Raw genomic sequence first — 22339 nt, forward strand, 5'->3', positions numbered from 1 at the left:
AACCCACTGTGAAATTTAATCTGCACGACCTCTTTGAAATGCCTCTCTGCAGTAAATTGGATAAGAAAGGGGGGAGGACTTACATCCATGATGGCTTTTTTGGCTTTCTCATCGGCATCCCTCGCCTCCTGGACGGCGTCCTCCATCTCTGACTGCAGCTGAGCTAAATCACACTCCATCTTCTTTTTATTGTTTTGGAGGCTGGAGTTCTAATTATCAGATAGCGGTTAGATGTGACACATGATTTTAAATTGTTAGCGTTTGGATCCACAGACACATATTGATATTTTTCAAATATTTACAGATTTATACAATTGTTGTTGAGAAAACAAGGCCCATTAGGACCCTCTGGTGAGATCTTTTTCTCAGCTGCTGTTTAAACCCAAGAATGAGCCTCATTTCAGAAATGCTTGCTTTCTACTTGCAATACATAAAGAAAAGTTACATTTTAAAGTTAAGTTATATCCAAGTTATAATCAGGCTATTATAAGGTTTTTAGTTTGCACATGCATCATATGCTGGTGCCAGTGTTTTAGCACTTTGGTCAACACTTTGTATTTAAATGTCCTCTATAAATGTCAATTGTGTAAATTAGCATTATTTCACTTTTCAAATTTTTTTTTTTGCTCGCCCTCCAATGTCTTGTCCTGTACTGTTATGTTTGTCCTGCTCGTGGTGGAAAAGTATTGAGATGGATATCTTTACTTAATAAAAGTAAAGGTATCCATACCACACTGTGAAAACACTTTACTACAAGTAAAAACCTTACTTAATCTATAAAAAATCGTTGTACAAGTACAAGGATGAGAATCTTCTCAACACACAAAGGAACACTTCATCCTTCAGTTTATCACAAACATTCAACACATCTGGAGATACGTGGTTTTCACTGGACGGGAAGGGGATGAAAAACGGTCATCTGAAAAGTAACTAAAGCTGTCAGACAAATGTAGTGGAGTAAAAAGTACAATGTGTACCTCTGAGATGTAGTGAAGAAGAAGTATAAAGTTGTATAAAATGGAAATACTGAAGTACAATTACCTCAAATCTGAATATTGAAGAAATGTACTTGTAGTTACATTCCTGTTCCTATTACAGAATATTAAGAGTTTTCTGTTGCAGCACTAAAACAACTTTTAAACGAGCACATGTTCCACCAAAACAAATTCCTTCCTGAGGCTGTTTTGCAGAGGCAGTGTCATTGGGCACCGCCCAAGACAATTGTGATTGGTTTAAAGAAATGTTTTTCTCCCATCCCGGAATGCTGTGTGGACAAGCCAGACCCTCCTCCGCAGCGCTGTGGAGGAAGGTCTGGCAATGCGAGACTAATTGTCTCCTAACCTGAGAGTTCAGCAGCTGGATCCTCTCACTGACGTCGATCAGTTCCTGCTCGGCCAACTTGCGACTTCTCTCGGATTGCTCCAGCGCCGCCCTGATCTCCTCGTTCTCGGCCATCATCAGGTTGTTGCGGCGCTCTGCGATAGCTAGTTGTTCCCTGAAGTCCTCCTGACTGTGGAGCGCTTCATCCAGATGGACCTGGGCGTCCTGGGACAGAAGGCAAAGGCTTGGAGCTTTGGATATGTCGGCCTAACATTTCACGTAAACATTTCTACGAGCAGCACATTAACAAACCTTCAACTGCGTCTGCAGGTTCCTCAGCTGTTTGGTGGCCTCGGCCGCCTGCCGATTGGCGTGACTCAGCTGGATCTCCATCTCGTTCAGATCTCCCTCCATCTTTTTCTTCATCCGGGTGGCGTCGTTTCTGCTGCGCGTCTCGGCGTCCAGCGTGTTCTGCAGAGTGTCCACGCTTCTCTGGTGATTCCTCTTGAGCTTGTCGATTTCTTCGTCTTTCTCCGCCACCTTTCTGTCAACTTCGGACTTGATCTGATTTAGTTCCAGTTGAAGGTGCAGGATTTTGGCCTCCTCGTGCTCCAGGGAAGACTACAGAGAAAAAAAAACAACACTTGGTTTTAGCTATTTCAAGAAAATGGCCGTAAAATGTAATTCAAAGACAAAACACAAACCTGGACCTCCTCAAGAGCTGCCTGGGTGCCTCTCTTCTCCTGCTCAGCTTGCTTTGCAGCTTTCTCCAGCTCATGGATAGTTTTTGCAGATTGTCCAACTTGCTCAGTGATTTCTGTAATCTCCTCTGAAAATGTAAAAAACAAACAAAAAAAAAACATTATCTTCATGGGTCAAAAACAAACACTGCCATATGTGTGACGCGTTTGCAGCAGAACCCTTACGCTGAAGATTTTTATTCTCTCTTTTCATGGTCTCCAGATGATCCAGAGCCTCTTCAAATGAATTTTTCAGCTTGAAGAGTTCAGTACTCAGCACTCTAGACTCTCTCTGGCAAACTTCCAGATCTGATTGACTCTCCTCATATTTCTGTTTCCATTCAGCTAGTACCTAATAGAGGAGGAAACAGCATGTGTAATCAATGCAGCCTTAACATGATGCAAATGAGGGCATGTTTCCTCCTGGAGGAAAAAATGAACATACCTTATCAAAGTTTCTCTGTTTCTTGTCCAAGGAGGCATTTGCTGAATTTGACCTTTCCAGCTCAACCATGAGATCCTCCACTTCTGCCTGCAGCCTCTGCTTGGTTTTTTCCAGAGATGCACATTTGACATTTGCAGCCTCTGTCATTTCCCCAGAGTCCTGCAACCGCTGAGCCAGCCTCTTCCTTTGAACCAAACATAAATTGTGTTAATGTTGAGGCAACCCATCAACAGTGAACCAGAAAAATACGCTGTACAGTTCTTACTTTGCCTCCTCGAGCTCTTCGGTGCGTTGGATGGCGTCCGTCTCGTATTTGGTTCTCCACTGAGCCACGTCGCTGTTGGCTTTGGACAGGCAGCGCTGCAGCTCAGCTTTGGCCTCCTGTTCCTCCTCGTACTGCTCTCTCAGCAGCTCGCAGTCATGGCGAGATGACTGCAAACTGTGAGCCAGGGAGCTTTTTGTCTGACAACAACAACAACAACATATACAACAGTGGTTTATTGCCTGAATTGAAACTGCTTTAGCAAGATGTAGTCAAAAGGTACCCAGTGGAGTTATTCATGTTAACATCACATTAGACAGAGAAAAGCTGCGAATCCTCACAGTTTGAGATGCTGGACGAGGGGAACGTTTAATCGATAGAAGAAATAAATGCCATGTATTTTCTGTTGATCGTCAAATCCCTTCAGTACAAGTGAGAAACACTGAACGTAAACCAAACTTTTGTTTGTTTACAAGAAAACTCCACAAGGCACCCTTTAAGACAAGTTTAGAAACTAGGGCTGCAACTAACGTTTATGATAAAATGCAAGATAACTGTGAAAAATGCTCATAATTTCAACGTTGCAAATGTTTGCTTAAGAAATTCCTTAAACGATTAATCGATTATCCAAACTAGTTTGCCAAATAATTTTCTGTCAACCAAGTGTTGCAGGTCTATTAGTTTTTGCCTTTCTCGCCTTCTTTTAGTATCCTTTGACATCACAGATCCGCCTGGGTGATGAACATGAGCCTGTTGTGTACAACTTAATGATGTAACCTCAAAGGCTTTCTGGGTATTTACTGATGTAAAGTGTGAGAGAGTGTCTTTGCCTCTCTGCCAAGTTCCCCAGTGCAAGTTTTTAATCATTGTGAATGTAGAGAGACTATATATCAGACTTAATTGCATCCTTCAGACCTTCATTTCCTCGTCCAAAAGTCTCTTCAACTCTTCGATTTGTTGACTCCCCACAGATTTCACTCTGCTCAGCTGGGACAGAGTGATCTCTTTCTCCTCCAGCAGACGTGTAAGCTCACCTGTTTGGATTCAAAAAGGACACAAACTGACTTATCTCTCCATCTTAATCGCTCTTTTGTGCATTTTTAATAACTTAGAAATGTACCGTTTTCTGTTTGTTGACGAGCACTGAGTGTAACGTAAGCACTCAGAGACCTCTGGGCTTCATCTGCTTTGGTTTTATATTCATTCATTTGGTCTTCAAAGCTCCGGCACAGTTTCTCCAGATTAGCCTGAAATATTGATCGGTTATCACGAGCAAAAGATAAGATGAGATTAGAAAACATTGTTGGACGGGCCTCTCTGCAGTCCTTTTACCTTGCTTTTCAGAACACTCTCCAAGTTGCTTGCCATGTCATCAATCTCCATCTTCAGCTCACTTTTCTCTTTCTCCAGTTTCTGCTTGACTCTTTGAAGGTTGTCTATTTGATCGCTGAGTTCGGCGACACTGTCGGCCTGTTTCTTGCGTAGAGTTGAGGCGATGGATTCGTGCTGCAGGGTGGACTCTTCCAGGTCCCGACGCAGCCTCTGAAACTCGGCCTCGCGTTTCTTGTTCAGCTCGGCCTGAGTGGCGGTGGCTCCCCCGGCCTCCTCCAGCCTCTCGCTGATCTCCTCCAGCTCTTGGGACAGATCACACCTCTGCTTCTCCACTTTGGCCCGAGCCAAACGTTCAACCTCGATTTGCTCTTCTAGCTCTTCGGTGCGAGCCTACAGTAAAATTGTATTAAATTATAAAAATGTGGGTTTTTAGGATGATTAAGAAAATGTATTGAAATGTTCATCATACCTGAAGCTCTTTGATATTCTTTTGTAGTTGAGTGTTAAGGACTTGCTCATTATCGATTTTGCACTGCAGGCTGCTGATTTCAAAGTCCTTTCTGAAAAGAGTTATTTTTTTCAGCACAGAAAACATTTAAAATGTAATTGCTAAAATGTTTCTTTTTTCACCAAGAAGTTTTAAGGGAACAGTTTTGGGGAGCTTATTCGCTTTCTTGATGAGAGTTCGATGACAAGATTGATACCACTCTCGTGTTTGTATGGCAAATATGGAGCTACAGCTAGCAGCTAATTAGCTTAGCTTAGCACAAAGACTGGAATTGGGGGGAAACAGCTAGCCTGACTCAGTCCAAAGGGTAACATGCTGGACCATTTTATGAGGTATTGTCATGTTTGTGAGGCTGCCAGGCAAACACTGGAGAGTCCAGCGCGTAACCCGCTGTAAAATGTAGAATTGATGTTTTTACTTTTCGGTTGTTGTTAGGATTGAATTAACTAGATATATCGTGCTGCTGCTTCCGAGGTACGTAGGCACATTTTATTACTTTTTGACAGAGCCAGGCTATCTTATACTTATTTGTACCCGCTTTGTGGTTCCCGATATGCGCGGCACTAAATCATTGCAGTGGTCCTTTGTGGCCCTGATGGGTTGAGCAAACAACCATACATATGGTATATTAGGCAAATGTTTCATTGACTATCAGTTATGAACAATGAGCATAGTGTTAGTAAAAAGTATTTTAACAATAGAGAAGAACATCCTATCCAAAGTTATGCATGTACTTTGTATGACTGTAGTGTATTTCAATGTGAAACTGGTCTTTCTAGATGTTTTTTTTTTCCTACACAGTCAATGTCAGATGTACTTCGAGTTGTGAAAGAGCAGACTGATCTCATGAAGTGGCGTATGTATGACACACCAATTCGTATGCCATTTTTGGCGTGTTTGGCCTCCATTGACTTACATTACCTTGCAATTGCATGTGAATTGACACCGTAGCGAGTAGTAACACAGGACTTTCACCCAGGAGAGCGGGGATCGTGTCCTGCGTGTGATGTTTCCTTTCAACATTTTTTCTTTTCCTAAACCCAACCCCATTCTTCTTTTCCTAAACCCAACCCGTGTGTGACGTTTCCTAAACCCAACCACAGCCTGGCGATAACACGCCACATGCTACAGGGTAGACATACACGTGGATAGCTGAAAATTCTTACAGATAACACGCCACTTTCCACCAATGTCTGATACTTTTCGATGATCTGTTGGTTTATTTGTACTTAAGGTACTGACATATTACCACATACTTGTGAGAATAGTACCATAGTGTCAGAAAAAACTGTAATAAAGTCCATCCATCCATCTTACTTTTTGAGTCTCTCCTCCATTTGCTGTCTTTCATTTGCCAGGTCCATGATGGTTTCCTGAGACAGCTTCAGATCCCCCTCCAGTTTTCTTCTGGATCTCTCAGAGTCTGCATTCTCCTTCTTCTCCTGCTCCAGTGAGCCCTCCAGCTGCAAGAGACATTCAACCAGTACGTTAAGCAGTAAACCAAAGACACCAAACCAGACTTACAATGATGCTAATGACCTTGGCGATCCAATTAAGAGAGAATTATTTTGTGGTCCAGACTTACGTCATCGACCTGTTGCTCCAGCTTGATTTTGGCCTTCATCAGAGAGTTGACTTTATCCTCCTCGGCCTGGAGATCATCCAGTGTCTGCTTGTGCACCTCCTGCAGAGCTCTCATCTCCTTTGAAGACTTCAGCAGTTTTTCCTCCTGAGTAGTGAGCTCCTCTACCAAGTTCTTCACCTAAGGAGAGAAGCTTTGGTAACACTTTATAATAACCATCACTAATAAATGATAGATTGATACTATTGTGAGTATGAATGTTATGGATGTATGTATTCCAGTTTATGGTAATAATCTTATGAGAATAATAGACCCCAGGAAGAGTAGCTTCTGTTTAAGACAGACAGAAGCAAATGGGGATCTTAATAAACAAGCGTGTATTACGTGTAAAGTTATATTATGGTTAACAAACAATGAAATGATAATTCAGGTTTACAAATTATTAGTAATGCTGTAATTTGTTATTTTAACAGTTTATTTTGTTTCTTAGTTTTATTTCGCACACATTATTGTATATATTATGTAAGTATTTGTTATTGATTACCAAATGATTTGTAAACCTTTAAAAAAATCATGTGTACACTGTCAATAAACATTATTTGGATGGTTATTATAAAGTTACAACAGATGATCATAATACCTTCTTAATAATTAATAAATAATTTGTACAGCATCTATAAATATTAATTAGATAGCTATTATCAGTGCACAAATAATCAACCTTTTTCCAAGTTTTTTGTCACTTTTTCTGATGTTTTTGTTGATTTTTTTCTGCTGTTTATTTAAACATTTTGTTGTGTTTTTTCGACATTTCTGTCACTTTTTTCAATGTTCTTAAAAAAAAAAAAAAGTCAAATGCTATAATATTCAAATTCAATGAAAGTAGTGAACTGATCATTTATTCTACTTGTGAAGGGCATTGTATGGAACCATCCATGTTATTTCTTTTGACAATTTGGTTGATGGAAACCCAAATTTCTTATATAGAAATTTTTTCAAAAACGGGTCAAATTTGATCCGAGGACAACAAGAGGGTTAAAAAGACATGACATCATCAGCGGCACCTTATTTTCGGTGGCGTATTTCTCCTTCTCCACTTTAACGATGGTGAGTTCCAGGTCGTCGATGTCTCTTTTTAGCTCCGAACATTCGTCCTCCAGCTTCCTCTTCTTGGCCGTGATTTCGGCGTTGATCTCCTCCTCTTCCTCCATCCTCTCGGAGAACTCTTTGACTTTGGCCTCCAGGTGGATCTTGCTCTTTATCAAGCCTTCGCACCTCTCCTTGGCGTCGCACAGGTTCTCCCGTTCCTGGAGAGCAGAGGCACAACACTGCATTACAACAATTCAATTAGAGATGATGGTTATTCCTCTGGTTAATTTCATTCTTTTAAAACTTTTTTTTGTCTTGTCATTACATCGCCATTGGTAAATAATATAATGCGTTGTGAATAATGTGACATTCCACATTCCATTCTGTGAGAAGTCTGAAGTCTTTTTTTTTGTATCCTAAATTGCAAACATTGTTTTCCTATCAGTGTGAACAGAAATTGAGACAATCCTTCCACCCAACCTGACTCTCTTATCTGTGGAGCGATTGTTGGAAAATATATTTTATCCTTGTGTGTCTCATTAAACCTTTGGAACATAGTGAACTGAACCCTTTTTTATTTATTTGTGTGTATGCGATCAAAAAACAATTTGATCAAATATTCTTATGTTTTCTTTTGATCTATTGATTAAATTATCATTATCCCCAAGAGATTTTGATTTGAAGTCTGGCACAAAATTGAAAGTTCGTCCCAGCCAATTGCTATATATATTAAAGAATTATTATAATTTTTTTACATATGTTTTGTTAGTTTAGTGTGTTTGGAATATTGTGTATATTTTTAAATTGGGCTTACATCATTTTTAATTTAAGCAGACATTATTTTAAAAGTTGTATTCATGTGTGTGTGTGTGTGTGTGTGTGTGTGTCTTAATAATTATTTATATTGATTATATTTCTCTTCTAAAATGTTGTAGCATCATCATCGTCATTTGGATTTGGTGTAATACCCCCCGTCTAATCTCGTATTTATCTTCTACTTTTACTTTGTTGAATATCACTCCTTTCCCTGCAGGGACCAATGACACTTCCTCTTATCTTACATTTCTATTGATTATGTAGTTGCTGAATAAAAAAAAAAAAAGTCTTTCCTCTCTCGATCTCTTTATCTGACAGAATGAAATCAATACAAACAAAGCATGTTGTTGGTGACATACTGCTTGGATTTGAAGATAAAGGTCGTTCTTCTCCTGGACAAGCATGACCATTTTCTCTTCCAGCTCCTTACTCCTGGCCTCCGACTTTGCAAAGTCCTCTTTGAGTCGTGAGAACTTCTCTTTCAGGTTCTGCATCTCCTTCTCGGCCTCCGCGCTTCGTAAAAGTGGCTTTATCTTAAAGAAGAGCCTCATCCAAGGCCAGTTCTTCACATTCATGAAGGAGCGGATGTTGTACTGGATGATGAAAATGGACTCTCTATGGAGTGAAAAAGCAAAACAATAAAGCCTTTTTTTATAATAAAAATTGCCATGATTTAAATGTGTCTGTGATTTTTTTTCACTGCCTGCAATGACTGAATGGCATGAAGATATTTTGCTAACAGATTTGTTCATCTTATCTCAGCCTTAGCATGCTAACATTTGCTAATTAGCCCTAGACACAAAGTACAGCTGAGGTTGATGGGAATGTCATTAGTTTTGCAGGAATTTGTTCATAAACCACTTGGAAAAATTACAGTTTGACTTCATGGTGGCGCTAGAGAGAAGTCAGAGGATCAACAAAGTCAGTAGCATTCATCCTGAGAGGAAACATGACTGGCTGTACAAAATGTCATGACAATCCATCCAATAGTTGTTGACATATTTCAGTCCGGACCAAAGTGTTGGGCCGACTGATCACCATAGCCATCCGTAGCTGCTAGTAGGGATGTAACGATACATCGATCTGGATCGATATATTGATTCAATCCTCAACAATCCAATACTATCGATACAAAGTTAAAATATCAATACATATTGTCATCTTTATTTTGATATTCCCACTTTATATTTATTCTTTTTTTATTAAAAAAGCGTAGTTTGTTTTAAATTAAAATGTCTGGAAGAGTTTAGTAATGAAATTGTCAAATCACAGTTAGTTAGTTGCTCTTTGTGAAAATATATAAATTTAACTGATTGTGTTAAATGGACTTATGTATATTGTCTCGTATCGGTCGCAAGACTCTTAATTGAATCCAATCGAAATCGTATCGTGGCAGACTTTGTGGTATCAGTAAATATTGTATCACTGTCCTAAGAATCGATATAATATCGTATCTTGATATAACGTGTGATTAACACCCCTGGCTGGTAGCATGGCCTAAAATACATATTAATGGGAAGTGCAGCAGATTATTCTCTGCTATCAACCATCAAGTTAAATAAATGTGAGATTAAAGATAAGTTCTGCCGTAATAAAAAAAACGATTTGTCAGTCGACCTTGTCTTGGTCATTTCCTTGAGCCGGAGCCTGGTGACGTAACCTCTGGACACAGCCTGGAGACGAGTCATCAGCACAGCCAGCCGCTCATCCCTCATCTCCTCCAGGAGACCCAGCAGGCCGGCTTTGAAAAACACCTGTATGTCAGGAAGATACGACATTTAAATGGAAATATATTCAAAATCATTTGAGATATTTTTTCTGATTCTATGTGCCAAAGTTCAGCCATAAGTTAGGTAATGGCTTTAGTTTAAGTACTAAGTTACAATCCCCAACTGTCAATTTGTAATGTCACAGTGTATGCTTTTACTGTAAGTAGCTGGACTCTGTTGCTGTATGATATCCAGTAAATACTAAGTAACAATAAGAACACATAAACAGAAACAAACAGAACTGGCAAGATACCTTTGTGGATCCAAATCTATACTGCGCATGGTCCACATCAATAGAGGAGAGCAGTTTCTCTGAAGCCTTCTTGCTGTCAATAAATTGCCCCTCCGGGATCGCACTGGCGTTCAGAATCCTGTATCTGTCACAAAGAGAGTTGAGGTTCAAATATAGGTGAGTTTCAGTGTTGTGTCATTAGTGTATATATGTATGTGTGTGTGTGTGTGTGTGTGTGTGTGTGTGTGTGCATGCGTGTGTGAGACAACACGACAACACAGACAACACCAACAGAGTGTTGTGTGTTACCTCTGCTTGAAATCTCCATAGAGGATCCTGCTGGGGAATCCTTTTCTGCAAATCCTGATTCCTTCCAGCACGCCGTTACAGCGCAGCTGGTGAAGGACCAGATGGTGATCCATGGACCCTACATGGAATACACATTTTGGATTAAAGGAATAGTCCAACACATGTTAAGTTAAGGCAACTACAGTCTGGTTCATTTTGTCTGTTTTGATTGCCCCGCCGTCCCTTTTAGTCTAGTTTTACATAATTTTGTATGTTTTAAAGGAATAGTCTGACATTTTAGGAAATATACAGTAACAATTTGCTTTCTTTACAAGAGTTAGAAATCGATACCACTCTCATGTCTGTTCGGGGAATATGTAGCTGAAGCCAGCAGCTTCTTAGCTTAGCATAAAAAATGGAAACAACAGGAAACAGCTCAGTTCTGTAACTAAGGTAACAAAATCCACCTACCAGCACGTCTAAAGCTCAATAATTAATACATTATATCTCCTTGGTGTGATGTAAAGACGTACAGACTTGAGTGGTATACAGCTTCTCTCTTTAACTTTAGAATAAAAATAATTCTTCTTACCTGGTGTCTTGGTTTCATTGGGGATAATGCATCTTACAAAGTGTGGATGTGTGGACCGGAGGTTGGCCATCAGTTTATTCAGGTTTTCCTGCAGGAGGTGAATAGATTATTGTCTTTTAACATGCAATTAGTCTTCATTTTAACTTAAAGGAATGTTTTTTTTTTTAAAGAAGTTGGTATACGTTGTTACATGTCAGGTAGTGGCCAGCACGGATGCATGGACATTAGCTTGCCAGACAGAAATGAACAGAGGCAAACTCAATAAAATTGTTTTACAAAAACAAGCAGAGTTGTTACTGCTCAATGATTCTGGCAGGTAACTGTTTATTCAGCAGCAGATTCATATGTGAAGAGGTTCCCCTGTGTCCTCTAACACCTGGGAGTGAGAAAGACGTCTTTGAGCCGTGTTTACAACAGTTTGCGATACTCACTACATAGTATGCCTTTAAAATGTTTCTGTATGCTTCAAAACCGCAGGTACAACTTGGGACAGAGAGGTTGTGTCCTCTGAATTTTTTTCTTGAAACTTGGGAGCCTGAAGTGCAGTTTACATATACAATTTACATAATTAAAAGTCACACATGGTGGGATATCAATATGGTTTAAACTCTGTGATTTAGGCCAAGAAAAGTAAAAATATATAATACAATTTTTCCTACCATAATAATGGAAGCAGTGTAGCGAAAACTCTTAGAAACCTGCTTTCCATATAGAAAAACTCAGTGACATACAACTGTTTTTACATGAATAAGCATTTTTATATAAAATATAAACAAAATCAAAGCAAAAATGTCCAAATGAATAGGACATTTTTCAAAATGATCTGGGTGTAGGGGGGTTGCTTGGCCCATGCATTAACACAATTTGAGTAACTAATACCACTTCACCAGACTGACACCAAAGAAATCCATCAACATAATTCCTTCAGTCATGATCTAACTGTTGATAATTACCCTAAAAAGTGCAGAAACCGTCTGGAAAGAAGACCCCTTTTTCTTGGCACTTCTCTTACTTCCATCAGCAGCTACAGAAACACAAAAGAAACAACATAACCTATGTACTGTATAAAACTATATAGTCGGCATAATCTCATTATAATATGTCATTAAAGGTGAACTGACCGTCAGCAGCGGCATATGTGGCAAAGATCTGGGAGAGCAGCCTCAGGGAAGCTTTTTGGTAAAGCTGCACCACAGTGTCGTTTAGCGGGTCTTTGTTTTTCTCCAGCCAGCCGCCGATGTTGTAGTCTACAGTGCCGGCATAATGCACGAGTGAGAAGTGGGCTTCGGCCTTTGCTTTGGAGGGCTTGGGCTTCTGAAAGATGCTGTTCTTCCCCAGGTGTTGGTCGTACAGCTTGTTCTTGAAGGAGCTGTCTGTCGCCTTCGGAAACATGCACTCCTCTTCGAGAATAGAAAAAATACCCATCGGCTGCAGGAAAGAAAGCTAATAAGTGTTGGAATGCGTGCATCCATTGTCGACATAAATATTTGTATAAAAAAAGATGATGCACCTTTTCAATGAGCTCAATGCAGGCTGCCAAGTCCATGCCAAAGTCGATAAACTCCCACACAATCCCTTCTTTCTTGTATTCCTCTTGCTCCAACACAAACATGTGGTGGTTGAAAAACTGTTGCAGCTTCTCGTTGGTAAAGTTGATGCACAGCTGCTCCAGGCTGTTCATCTGGATTAAACAACATTGTTTCATTGGATATCGAGATTTATGGAAATATTTTGTTTTATTTTGTGTGAATCCTGTTTACCTCAAAAATCTCAAACCCTGCAATATCCAGGACGCCGATAAAGTGCTGTCTTGGAAGTCTGGTGTCGAGCTGTTGGTTGATCCTGGTGACCATCCACAGGAACAGCTTCTCATACACCGCCTTAGACAGGGCGCCCATGGCATTGTTCACCTATAACCAGTAGTTTCTTAGTTTTAACTCCTTTATATGCTGTTGAGTAGTTTGATCTACAGCAGTGCATCATATTCTATGAGATCATCATATGTTTGTAGCGTGGCTGTCCTGTGAGAACCACTTATCTCTAAAAAGTCAACTTTTCACGGTGTCAGAAAAACAGCCCTGTTTCCAGTTTTGCGACGATGCATTTTCCAGCTGATCCAAGAGGCTTTATTTAGCTTAAAGCTACAGTGCATAGTTTCTGTCTCCCCCATGAGGAATTCTAAGTAATGACAACAAAACTGTTGCTCAGCATCCACACGATACAAGCCTTCCGTGATCGCGCACCACCCCCACCCCTCCTACACGCAATTGCTTGTAACCAAGGAGGACACAGAGGATTAAAAAAACATGATGGACTCTTCAGAAGAGGTAATTATCTTCACTCGATTTTCTGTGCGCGAAAGTTGCTGTACGACTCAATTTTCTAACATAGCCATACTGAGAAATACAGAGAGCGTTTTGTGGAGCTGATAGTCTTAATTAGCTTTGTTTCAACTCATTTCGCAATGGCTTGAATGTAACGGACGTTCATTAATATAAAAAAGTTACGCACTAAAGCTTTAAGAAGTAGGAGAATTTTCTCAACACATAAAGGAACACATCATCCTTCAGTTTATCACAAACTTTCAAAATCAACACATCTGGAGATACGTGGTTTTCACTGGACAGGAGGGAATGACAAATTGTCTTCTACATAAAGCTGTCAGACAAATGTAGTGGAGTTAAAAGTACAACATTTACCTCTGAGATGTAGTGGAGTAGAAGTATAAAGTTGCATAAAATGGAAATGCTCAAGTAAAGCACAAGTACCTCAAAATGTATACTCAAGTACAGTACTTGAGTAAATGTACCTACACTCCACCACTGCCTATAATCAAACATAATCTTTGACTTTCCACATTTTGTTAGATGTAGAAACAAACTTTACCTGCTGAGGAGTTTGACCCTTGGTGACATACTCATTCCCAACCTTCACTCGAGGATAACACAACGCTTTCAGCAAATCAGCAGAGTTCAGACCCATGAGGTAAGCGACCTTATCTGCCACTATGGGATAGAAAGCACACATGTGAAGCACATCAAACGCTTAAAAAGTGTATGTTGTAAGCTGTAATGTTGCCATACTGGAGCGTAATTTGGTTTAAATTTAGCTCAGACATCTCACCCTCGGTGCCATCGGGTTCCGCCTGCTCCTCCCGCTGTTTCTGCTTGAACTTCATGTTCCCATAATGCATCACAGCGCCAGTAAGCTTGTAGATGCCGACCTTTTCATCCACGCTAAACCCCAGGATGTCAATGGCACTCTGAGGAACGGACAAAGGTGTGATTAGAATTGTTAGTCTTAGTTTAGCAATAATACAAAAACATTTTTTCCAACATTATTTGTATGGATAGTATCGATAAACCCTTCCACCACCTGAAATTACTATTATTAAAAATACTAAAAACAGCAACAGGTTATAACCACAATCATATTACATATACAACAGGTACAAGTTTAGTCTGGTAGCTCACTCCTCATAATGTTGTATCGATCATGTTAAATTCACCACTGGCCGTAATACCATATTACCTTCATCAACTATTATTGATATTTTGTCCTTATGATACAGTATGATGATATCCTGTTATGGGTTCAACTTAACTCTATTTGTGTCCCTGAAGGGCGACTGGGTGTGCAGCAGATATAAAACGTAAAAGACATAAATATACATTCATGTTAACCTATGAAAGGATATCATCATTTGAGCCTTTGCACACTCACGTCAGTGGCCATCAGCTCCTCCGTGTCATTGATGCTCAACACAGTGAGTTCACCCTGGCTGATGAAAGGGTAGTCGTATGGGTTGGTGGTTATCAGCATCATTTCTAAAAATGTAATACAAAAATTACTGATTTCTCTATGCAGGATCAGCAGCTACGGTAGATCTGGAAGTGCAGCATGAGATTTCACAACTAGTTAAAAGTATATTTACCGATTAAATCGGGCTTCTTGTTTGACAAGATTTGATAGAAGATGTGATAGCTCCTCTCTGCCGGCAGCTGAAAGGTCACTCTGGATTTTTCCAAAAGGTCTTCAATAAAATAAATATACAGTAAGCAAAAACAAGAGACAAAATATATATAGCAGCGGGATATCAATGAAAGTTATGTAAGCAAACTTACACGTTTCAATATCAGCTGATGCCAACTTCCCTTTTGTTCCAAAGTGGATGCGGATGAATTTGCCCTGCAAAAAGTTATTTAAGTTTGCCATATGAGCTATAATATATTACAATTGACAATTGCTCTGATATTTGGAAACTGAGTGCCACTGGTAGAAAGTTACTAAGTACAATTACTCAACTACTGCACTTAAGTACAATTTTAAGGTACTTGTACATTCATGTTATTTAATTGTTATCCTTTTCATATATATATATATATATATATATATATATATATATATATATATATATATAAACTATCTAAGTATCTGGGATTTTGATCACTGGGGAGAACTACCATCATAATTATTTTTTCATCCCGTTATCTATTGATTAGCAAGTTATCATGGGTTATATAACATGAGTTAATGAGATATGAGATAAATCATGACATTGTCATGAGATAATTAGCAATTATCGTGTTACATCAATGTAACAAAGTTGTTTGCTTGTAATATCAGATTCATTTTCTCATTATCAAGAGATAACAGGGTTAAAAAATGAACAATAACAATAATAATTATCAGCTTCTGTACTCAAATTTGAACGTACAAATCGAGAGGAGTTGTCGTTCCTCACAGTCTTGGCGTTCCCAAAAGCCTCTAGCAGAGGGTTGGCCTGGATGATTTGATCCTCCAGAGTTCCCTGTGAACTCAAATCATAAGTAAAAACTAGCTGTTTCAACAGATGTTTTCATATCTAATCCATACATTGTCAGAATGTGAGATAGGTGGACCGAACCTGCATTTTGCTGGGAAGTTGCTCTTTCTTGCTCGAGTCTCCGAATGATGCAATTGTTGCAAAATACTGGATGACTCGTTTTGTGTTGACGGTCTTCCCGGCACCAGATTCTCCACTGACAGAAGAACAGCATGACATGAGTGATGGGAAATTAAAGAATATTGAGTTTTTTTTGTTTGACAGCACATAATATCACACTTACGTGATCAGGATAGACTGGTTCTCTCGATCTGTTAAAGGGAAAGAAACTGGGTGAACGTTGGTATTGTTCAGCTGTATTTGAGGTTTCAATCTGTTGAATTTTGATTTACTTTAAATTCTGAACTCAAACTTTGAATTATCTTTATTTACATTTTAGTTATTTTATCATTTTGGATAAAGGTTAGTCAAACGTGGTAGTTTTGGTCAGAAGAAATCCTGTAAATGTCTCTTTGTTCTGTTTTAATTATTTTTGTCAAGTTGTACTATTATGTGACATCTTCGCAGCAACCCCCCCATTAAACCCCCTGATAGTTTGGTCTTTGGTTTCCTTATGATGACAATTTGAACTAGTTCTAGTCACATTTTAGATACTAGAGTTAGTGGTATTGTGGTCAAAAACGTAAGACAATTTGGGGCAGTTTTAGTCAGGAAAGATTTTGGAAATTTTACTTTCCATCATCTTAAAATTTATTTTGTCAAAGTGTACTAAATTAATTCTTTCATTAAGTGCCCTGCTAGTTGTGTCTTAAAATCCCAAAAAACTTGGTTTCAAATATTAAATATTACTGTACTACATACAATTTTCATGACTTAATCTGAAAATAATCAAAGTTAAGTGATTAAGGAAAGTAACTAAGTTCATTTCCTCTAGTACTGTACGTAAGTACAATTTTGAGGTACTTTTCTGCTAATTCATACTTCTACTCCACTGCATTTTGGAGGGAAATATTGATTGTACTTTTTTACTCCATTACATTTATTTGATAACTTTAGTTACGTTGAAGATTCAGATTAATACAAATTATGATGTATAATAATAGATTAAGATAAGACCTTATTGATCCTCTGGGATAAAGTGATGTATACATTAATGCATAAATAATCATAATTCAATAATAGACCTACGTAATTATAATTCTGAAATGTGCCATTCTGCATAACTTTTACTTTTTAAACTTTAAGGATACTTTGATGCCAATGCGTTTGTACTTTTATGTAAGTAAAATGTTGAGTATTTCTACATTGGGGGTATTGCTGCCTTTTTTCTTCGAAGGATATTCTACCATTAGCATGAACGCAATGATGCTTATAATGTTACAATAATATCAAGGAAGCTTCAATCATTCATATAAGAAATACACAAAACTGAAGCAAATGGGGTGACGCCTGTGAGCTAGTTCAGGCATCCAACTCGATCTGCACTGCATACACACGTGACACGCCTCACTTCATGTGCTCACTCCCCGTACCATTTACCAAACACACCCCCTCAATTTGGCGGTCTATTTAAGCTGCACAATTTCCCCATCTCTGCCTTATTAATGCTGCTGCTGCTGCCCTGCACCTGTATCACTGCCCGCTGTTAGCCCCATCACCACCCCCAGCATCCACCTGCAGGTTCCGGCCAGGGGGAAGCTACTTTATCATCACTCCCCAATATCTCATGTAAACCCATACTGCGGGGGAGCGATGAGGTCGGAGTCTGGCCGCCAAACACAATGTGCTGCTGTTATAATAAACATTTCAACGTGAGTTGTCTGACTGAACTGCAGTTAGTCAGGCAAACGTCAGGTACGAGTGGTGAGACTGGACCTGTGAGCATGTACTGGTAAGCGCTGTCAGAGATGGAGAAGATGTGTGGGGGGGCCTCCTGACGTTTTTTCCCACGGTAACCGGCCACCACCTCCGGGTTGTAAACCGGAAGCCACTTATAGGGGTTCACAGTCACACAGAAGAGCCCAGAGTAGGTCTGTGGAGAAATGAGAAGAGAAAAACCATCACCATAAAGAAATGATTAATTAAGTAGTATGACGTGAGGTGCAAGTACATAGTTACATAGATCATCCAGGCAGCGTAGCGCTCCTTGAGGTTAAAGAGCACGGCAGGTTCATGCAGATGTGTCAGCAGGGCCATGTCCTCCAGCTTGTCAAACTTAGGAGGGTTCATGGGGCGAATGTCATCCAGGTGCACTGTGACAACCTGAAGGAGGAATTCGAAAGTCCAGTGAATTGAATGACACATAAAAACAGAGGGTATGAGATGTCAGAATTTAGTAAATGCCTAGGAATGTTTCCCTGACTGCTTTACCATCTCAGATAAGACTTCAAAATACACCCACCTTTCCATCCTCAGTCTCCACAGTGACCTTAGAGCCATCTTGGCTTTTGATTTTCCCTTTCACATACTCCTGCTTCGGGTCAGGCACAAAGACGGCTGTTTTGGCATCAAAAGGCATGTTTTGTGCTGCGATTCTCTCCCGCTCTGATTTGCGGAGGTATGGGGCAGCCACCCCGTATATTTCCATCTCAGCATCGCTCATTTTATCTGGCTGCATGAGCGGGACAAAGAAATGCTCTTAATCATGATTAAAACTAAACAGAAGTTGGTCAAAATGAAAAGAATTGGATGTAGCATCCTACTTACCAGAGGGCTGCAGACCAAAAAGAAGATTCCCCACTCTCTACCGCTGCTAATAGTTTCAGAAGAACAGCACAGACACCCCTCGGCCTAACAAGACCTTAACAGCTTTTATAAGCGATGGTGGGGCCTGTTAATGGCGCCTTGTTCTCCTATATTTGGAGATCTGGCTTCTACGCCACCTTGAAAAAGTCAAGTATGTCCATTTTATATTTCAAACTGTCTATGTATAGCTGTATTGTGTCACTTTTAAACGGTTTCAATTGTAACCCTTCAGGCTGTCCATTAAAAAGCAATGAATGCTAAGGACGACAGCTTAGAGGGCTTACAGTCCCGACACAGCGGACCTCATTTTCTGGGATCAGGGAAGATTAGGTCCGTCAGGGCATCGCTGAAATTCTGGCATTGGCTGTCTGGAGAGCCGAGCCGATCGCAAACGACTATTTGGGTTTTGTGTGGGGAGCAGCTGGGCAACATTTAGCACATTCCAGACCGAGGCCCGTCTCAGTTTGATGCATATTTAGCATTATGTTTATCTTCCTCTGTCCATCAATGTCTGTAAAGTCTGCTTGAAAATGGTCATGTGTAATGTGTCTTTTGTGTGCTGCCTTCCCTTGGTGGCTTTATGGGGAATACATATTTTTATAAGAAAAGCCTGGATGATACGCTACAGACTGGTGTCATGACAATTTAAAGACACACTGGCTTTTATCAGAAAGCGAGCATCTAACGCTGCCAGTATTCTTTCTTAGCTCCAGAAACTCGCTTCCCTTTGCCTTTCTGTGAGCTAAAAAAGACTATCATGTTGCATTATGGGAAGTGTAGGACCTACTGTTTCTAGAACTTAGGAGCTAAAAGTCTGGATATCTTGGGCCCTGCTGAATCAGTTTGGACCAATCTTTTAATAATCCATTTCTTGCCCCCAACTTTATGGTAGTACATTCCTAGAGAACCCCTTTAAGAAACTATCTAACTTAGAAATACTTCAGAGTATGCTCTGATGACATGAAAGAAGCCTTTAATCTTCTCTTATCTTATAATGCCTTATTCTCAAGCCTCAATCCAACAACTATATCTCATTGATCTTGTTTACAGAAATCTTAAAACCTCCTGCAGACATCCACACATCCCTCCAGTACAGACGTCTTTGCACCATTAATATCAAATAGATTTTCACCCTCTTGCACCCATCCCTCGTTCGTTATCTAACTTTTTACGTACTTTTATTCACAGATGCTTGTTATCTCACTTAAAAATCAAATGCATTGAAACAAACTAAAGGAATCAAGTAGTAATTACTTTTGCACACAATCTACCTTGCCCTAAGTCTGCTCAACATTTTGTGCAATTCCTCCTTAGAGCAGAGGCAATGATATGGTATCTAGAGGCAAAAGAGCTGGACGGTATGGGCATTTAGTCTGGCAGTGCATCACAGACAGTCTAATTGGTGCTGATTTAATAGCCTTAATGTCACTTGAAGGTCTGGAAACAGCTGTGATTATAATTGGCCCGGGCAGACTTATAGTACGCCGACCCCTCTGTCACGTCTCGACATGGCAGCAAATGTTTGCGTGGACGTTTGACTGCAAGGAGGCCACGACATGTGAATTCAAGGGTCACGGGACAAGAAAGAGAAGAAGCAGGGAGAAAATCCCTCATCAGCTGGTTGTGTGGGAGAGGGGCCGATGCCTCACCCCGTTGGGAAAATAGATCTGACGACGGGTGCATCTGCACAGGATTAGTGGGTCAACAGGAGAGACAAGGACTGGCCTGGGAGCAAAGCTACTGCAAACTGCACACTGGCAGTGGGTAAAAAAAAAAAAAGGTAGAGCCAAAAAGATGGAAAACAACATGTTTCTTTGAATGACAAAACAGATGCAGTTAAAAAACAAGATGTACATGTTACATTATCAGTCATAGGCCACTGGACAGGGTTTAAATCCAGCTTCTTCACCGATCGGTTTGTGAACCAAAACTGCAACAACCAAGAAAGAAAGAACTAAACTACCTTAGTACTGACGGCACGATTGATCAGCCCAGGCCTCGCAGATTAATCGTGCTGCCAATCCAAATGTGTTGTTGCTTTCACTGTTAGTTTATCCTCACAGGTACAAAATGAAACCGAAGCGGTTACAGAGGTGCGTTAAAATATGTGCGATTTGCATTTATTGACAATAAAGTAGAAAATTAACTGTCTAGAAGCAAATGTTGGCTGACTTGCTTTTACTTGTCTGATTCCACTGTGAGCTGTGCCGCCAACATCTATACTTTAGGATTAAACCTGTAGTATTCAGTATGTAGTATACTTTTCATCACTTTATTGCAGATATTTACGATACATTATGTACTTAACCATTTTGTACTAATGGCAAGTGATACAAATATGCACCATACATGTTAATAAAACTGTGTCCTTGTTTTTCCAAAGATTAATGAAGGTCTTAGCAATTTTTGAAAGTGAAATTGAAAGTAAAGGGTCTAAAATCGCCCATGCATTTACCATTACCCTGTAAATGTGGCCATAGTACAGTAGCCACTGTTCAGCGTATGTTCCAAAGTCTTTAGCTCACTATTTTAAACTTAAAGGTTAAACATTTGATGTGAAAAAATTGTGTGTTGCAGTGGTAAACTATGGTGAGACTATGAGACTCTACCAGAGAAACAAAAGGAACTGTTAAAAATAATCATATGTATTGTATGCATGAAGTTGTGGAAAACGAGATGCTTTATGATTATGCAACAGACTGTCATAAACAATGAAGACGTGTGCAAACAAGTGCTCACTGAGTTCAGGAGAAGAAGACCTCTGGACACAAAACCGTTCCTTCCTTGGGACACTTTGACCCTGTGAACTTCAGCACTTTATGAAAGACTCTATGCACTTTATAAAAGACTATGCACTTTATAAAAGACTATGCACTTTATGGGAGGCTCTAGGCACTATGCACTTAAACTTATTTTGCACATTTTGTTTTATTAGTTACATTTTTGTAATTGTTGTATTGTTTATATTGATGTGTCATGTAGCCTATTGTATGTTTAAATGTATAATTTGTAATCTGTAAAAACTTAATAAAGCTCTTAAAAAAAAAGTAAACTATGGTGCAGGTAGGTGGACTTTGTTAGATTTGGAGCCAGGCTACTTGTTTCCCCCGTTTCCAGTCTTTGTGCTAAAATAAGCTAATCGGATGCTAAATGTAGCCTCATATTTAGCCCACAGCTGCAAGAGTGGTATCAATCTTCTAATTCTTGGCTCAAAGTTGAATAATCATTCCCAAAATGTTTTTTTAGTCACTTTTCAATGTGCACACTAGAATTAGTGTGTATTATGGAATTAGGAAACAGCTATGGGGTTTGTGCACACATACTCTCACTAAGAACTAACACAGGTGGTTGGAATCAATATTGTTTTCAAGATTAGAAAATTAATAACTAATCTGACTTTTAAAAGTGTTTCACAAGTCACTGTCTAAGTTCTATTCTTACACCTGCTTTCATGCATTTATCTGGTCTAAATGGAATGCTTGGAAACGAAAAGAACCAAGTCTCAGGAGAGACACGGACGTTTAAAAATAAATAAATAACATCAATCTAGAAATCAATTTGTTCCATTTTGAGCGCTCCATGTGACGGCGGTCTCTCTCCTGCAGGAATGAGCGTGGTGTCTGGCTGCTGAGAGCTGAACAACTGCTGTGTTTGCTTTTCTAATCCGATTTCTAAAAGGAGGAACACGACAGGTGTGCAGGCAGAAAAAGATTATTAATAAATCAATACTGGCTGGTGGCAAGTTCAGGTTAGAATACATGTAATGTTTCTCTGAACATTGCTCTTTAATATTA

General features: G+C 39.5%; 1 protein-coding gene across 1 annotated transcript in view; it reads right to left on the reverse strand.

The window, feature by feature from the left end:
* The window catches only part of LOC120574122 (myosin heavy chain, skeletal muscle, adult-like), a 20508-nt gene extending 1902 nt beyond the window's left edge, over positions 1 to 18606 (reverse strand). The window contains exons 1-35 of the mRNA XM_039824232.1: positions 18507 to 18606; positions 18202 to 18411; positions 17919 to 18062; positions 17676 to 17832; positions 16084 to 16111; positions 15882 to 15996; positions 15693 to 15785; positions 15100 to 15163; positions 14910 to 15008; positions 14699 to 14802; positions 14099 to 14237; positions 13862 to 13980; positions 12736 to 12885; positions 12486 to 12656; positions 12097 to 12403; positions 11929 to 11999; positions 10976 to 11063; positions 10405 to 10522; positions 10117 to 10240; positions 9712 to 9848; positions 8454 to 8709; positions 7254 to 7496; positions 6193 to 6369; positions 5925 to 6070; positions 4569 to 4659; positions 4100 to 4489; positions 3888 to 4014; positions 3683 to 3801; positions 2771 to 2967; positions 2506 to 2689; positions 2247 to 2412; positions 2025 to 2149; positions 1633 to 1941; positions 1342 to 1545; positions 84 to 209 (exon numbers count right to left, since the gene is read on the reverse strand). Of these exons, the coding sequence (XP_039680166.1) occupies positions 84 to 209; positions 1342 to 1545; positions 1633 to 1941; positions 2025 to 2149; positions 2247 to 2412; positions 2506 to 2689; positions 2771 to 2967; positions 3683 to 3801; positions 3888 to 4014; positions 4100 to 4489; positions 4569 to 4659; positions 5925 to 6070; positions 6193 to 6369; positions 7254 to 7496; positions 8454 to 8709; positions 9712 to 9848; positions 10117 to 10240; positions 10405 to 10522; positions 10976 to 11063; positions 11929 to 11999; positions 12097 to 12403; positions 12486 to 12656; positions 12736 to 12885; positions 13862 to 13980; positions 14099 to 14237; positions 14699 to 14802; positions 14910 to 15008; positions 15100 to 15163; positions 15693 to 15785; positions 15882 to 15996; positions 16084 to 16111; positions 17676 to 17832; positions 17919 to 18062; positions 18202 to 18402 (5289 nt within the window). The 5' untranslated portion in view covers positions 18403 to 18411; positions 18507 to 18606. The remainder of the gene's footprint in view (positions 1 to 83; positions 210 to 1341; positions 1546 to 1632; positions 1942 to 2024; positions 2150 to 2246; positions 2413 to 2505; positions 2690 to 2770; positions 2968 to 3682; positions 3802 to 3887; positions 4015 to 4099; positions 4490 to 4568; positions 4660 to 5924; positions 6071 to 6192; positions 6370 to 7253; positions 7497 to 8453; positions 8710 to 9711; positions 9849 to 10116; positions 10241 to 10404; positions 10523 to 10975; positions 11064 to 11928; positions 12000 to 12096; positions 12404 to 12485; positions 12657 to 12735; positions 12886 to 13861; positions 13981 to 14098; positions 14238 to 14698; positions 14803 to 14909; positions 15009 to 15099; positions 15164 to 15692; positions 15786 to 15881; positions 15997 to 16083; positions 16112 to 17675; positions 17833 to 17918; positions 18063 to 18201; positions 18412 to 18506) is intronic.
* Positions 18607 to 22339: the final 3733 nt, after the last annotated feature.

Source organism: Perca fluviatilis, chromosome 15, assembly GCF_010015445.1.
Source record: "Perca fluviatilis chromosome 15, GENO_Pfluv_1.0, whole genome shotgun sequence".
NCBI lineage: Eukaryota > Metazoa > Chordata > Actinopteri > Perciformes > Percidae > Perca > Perca fluviatilis.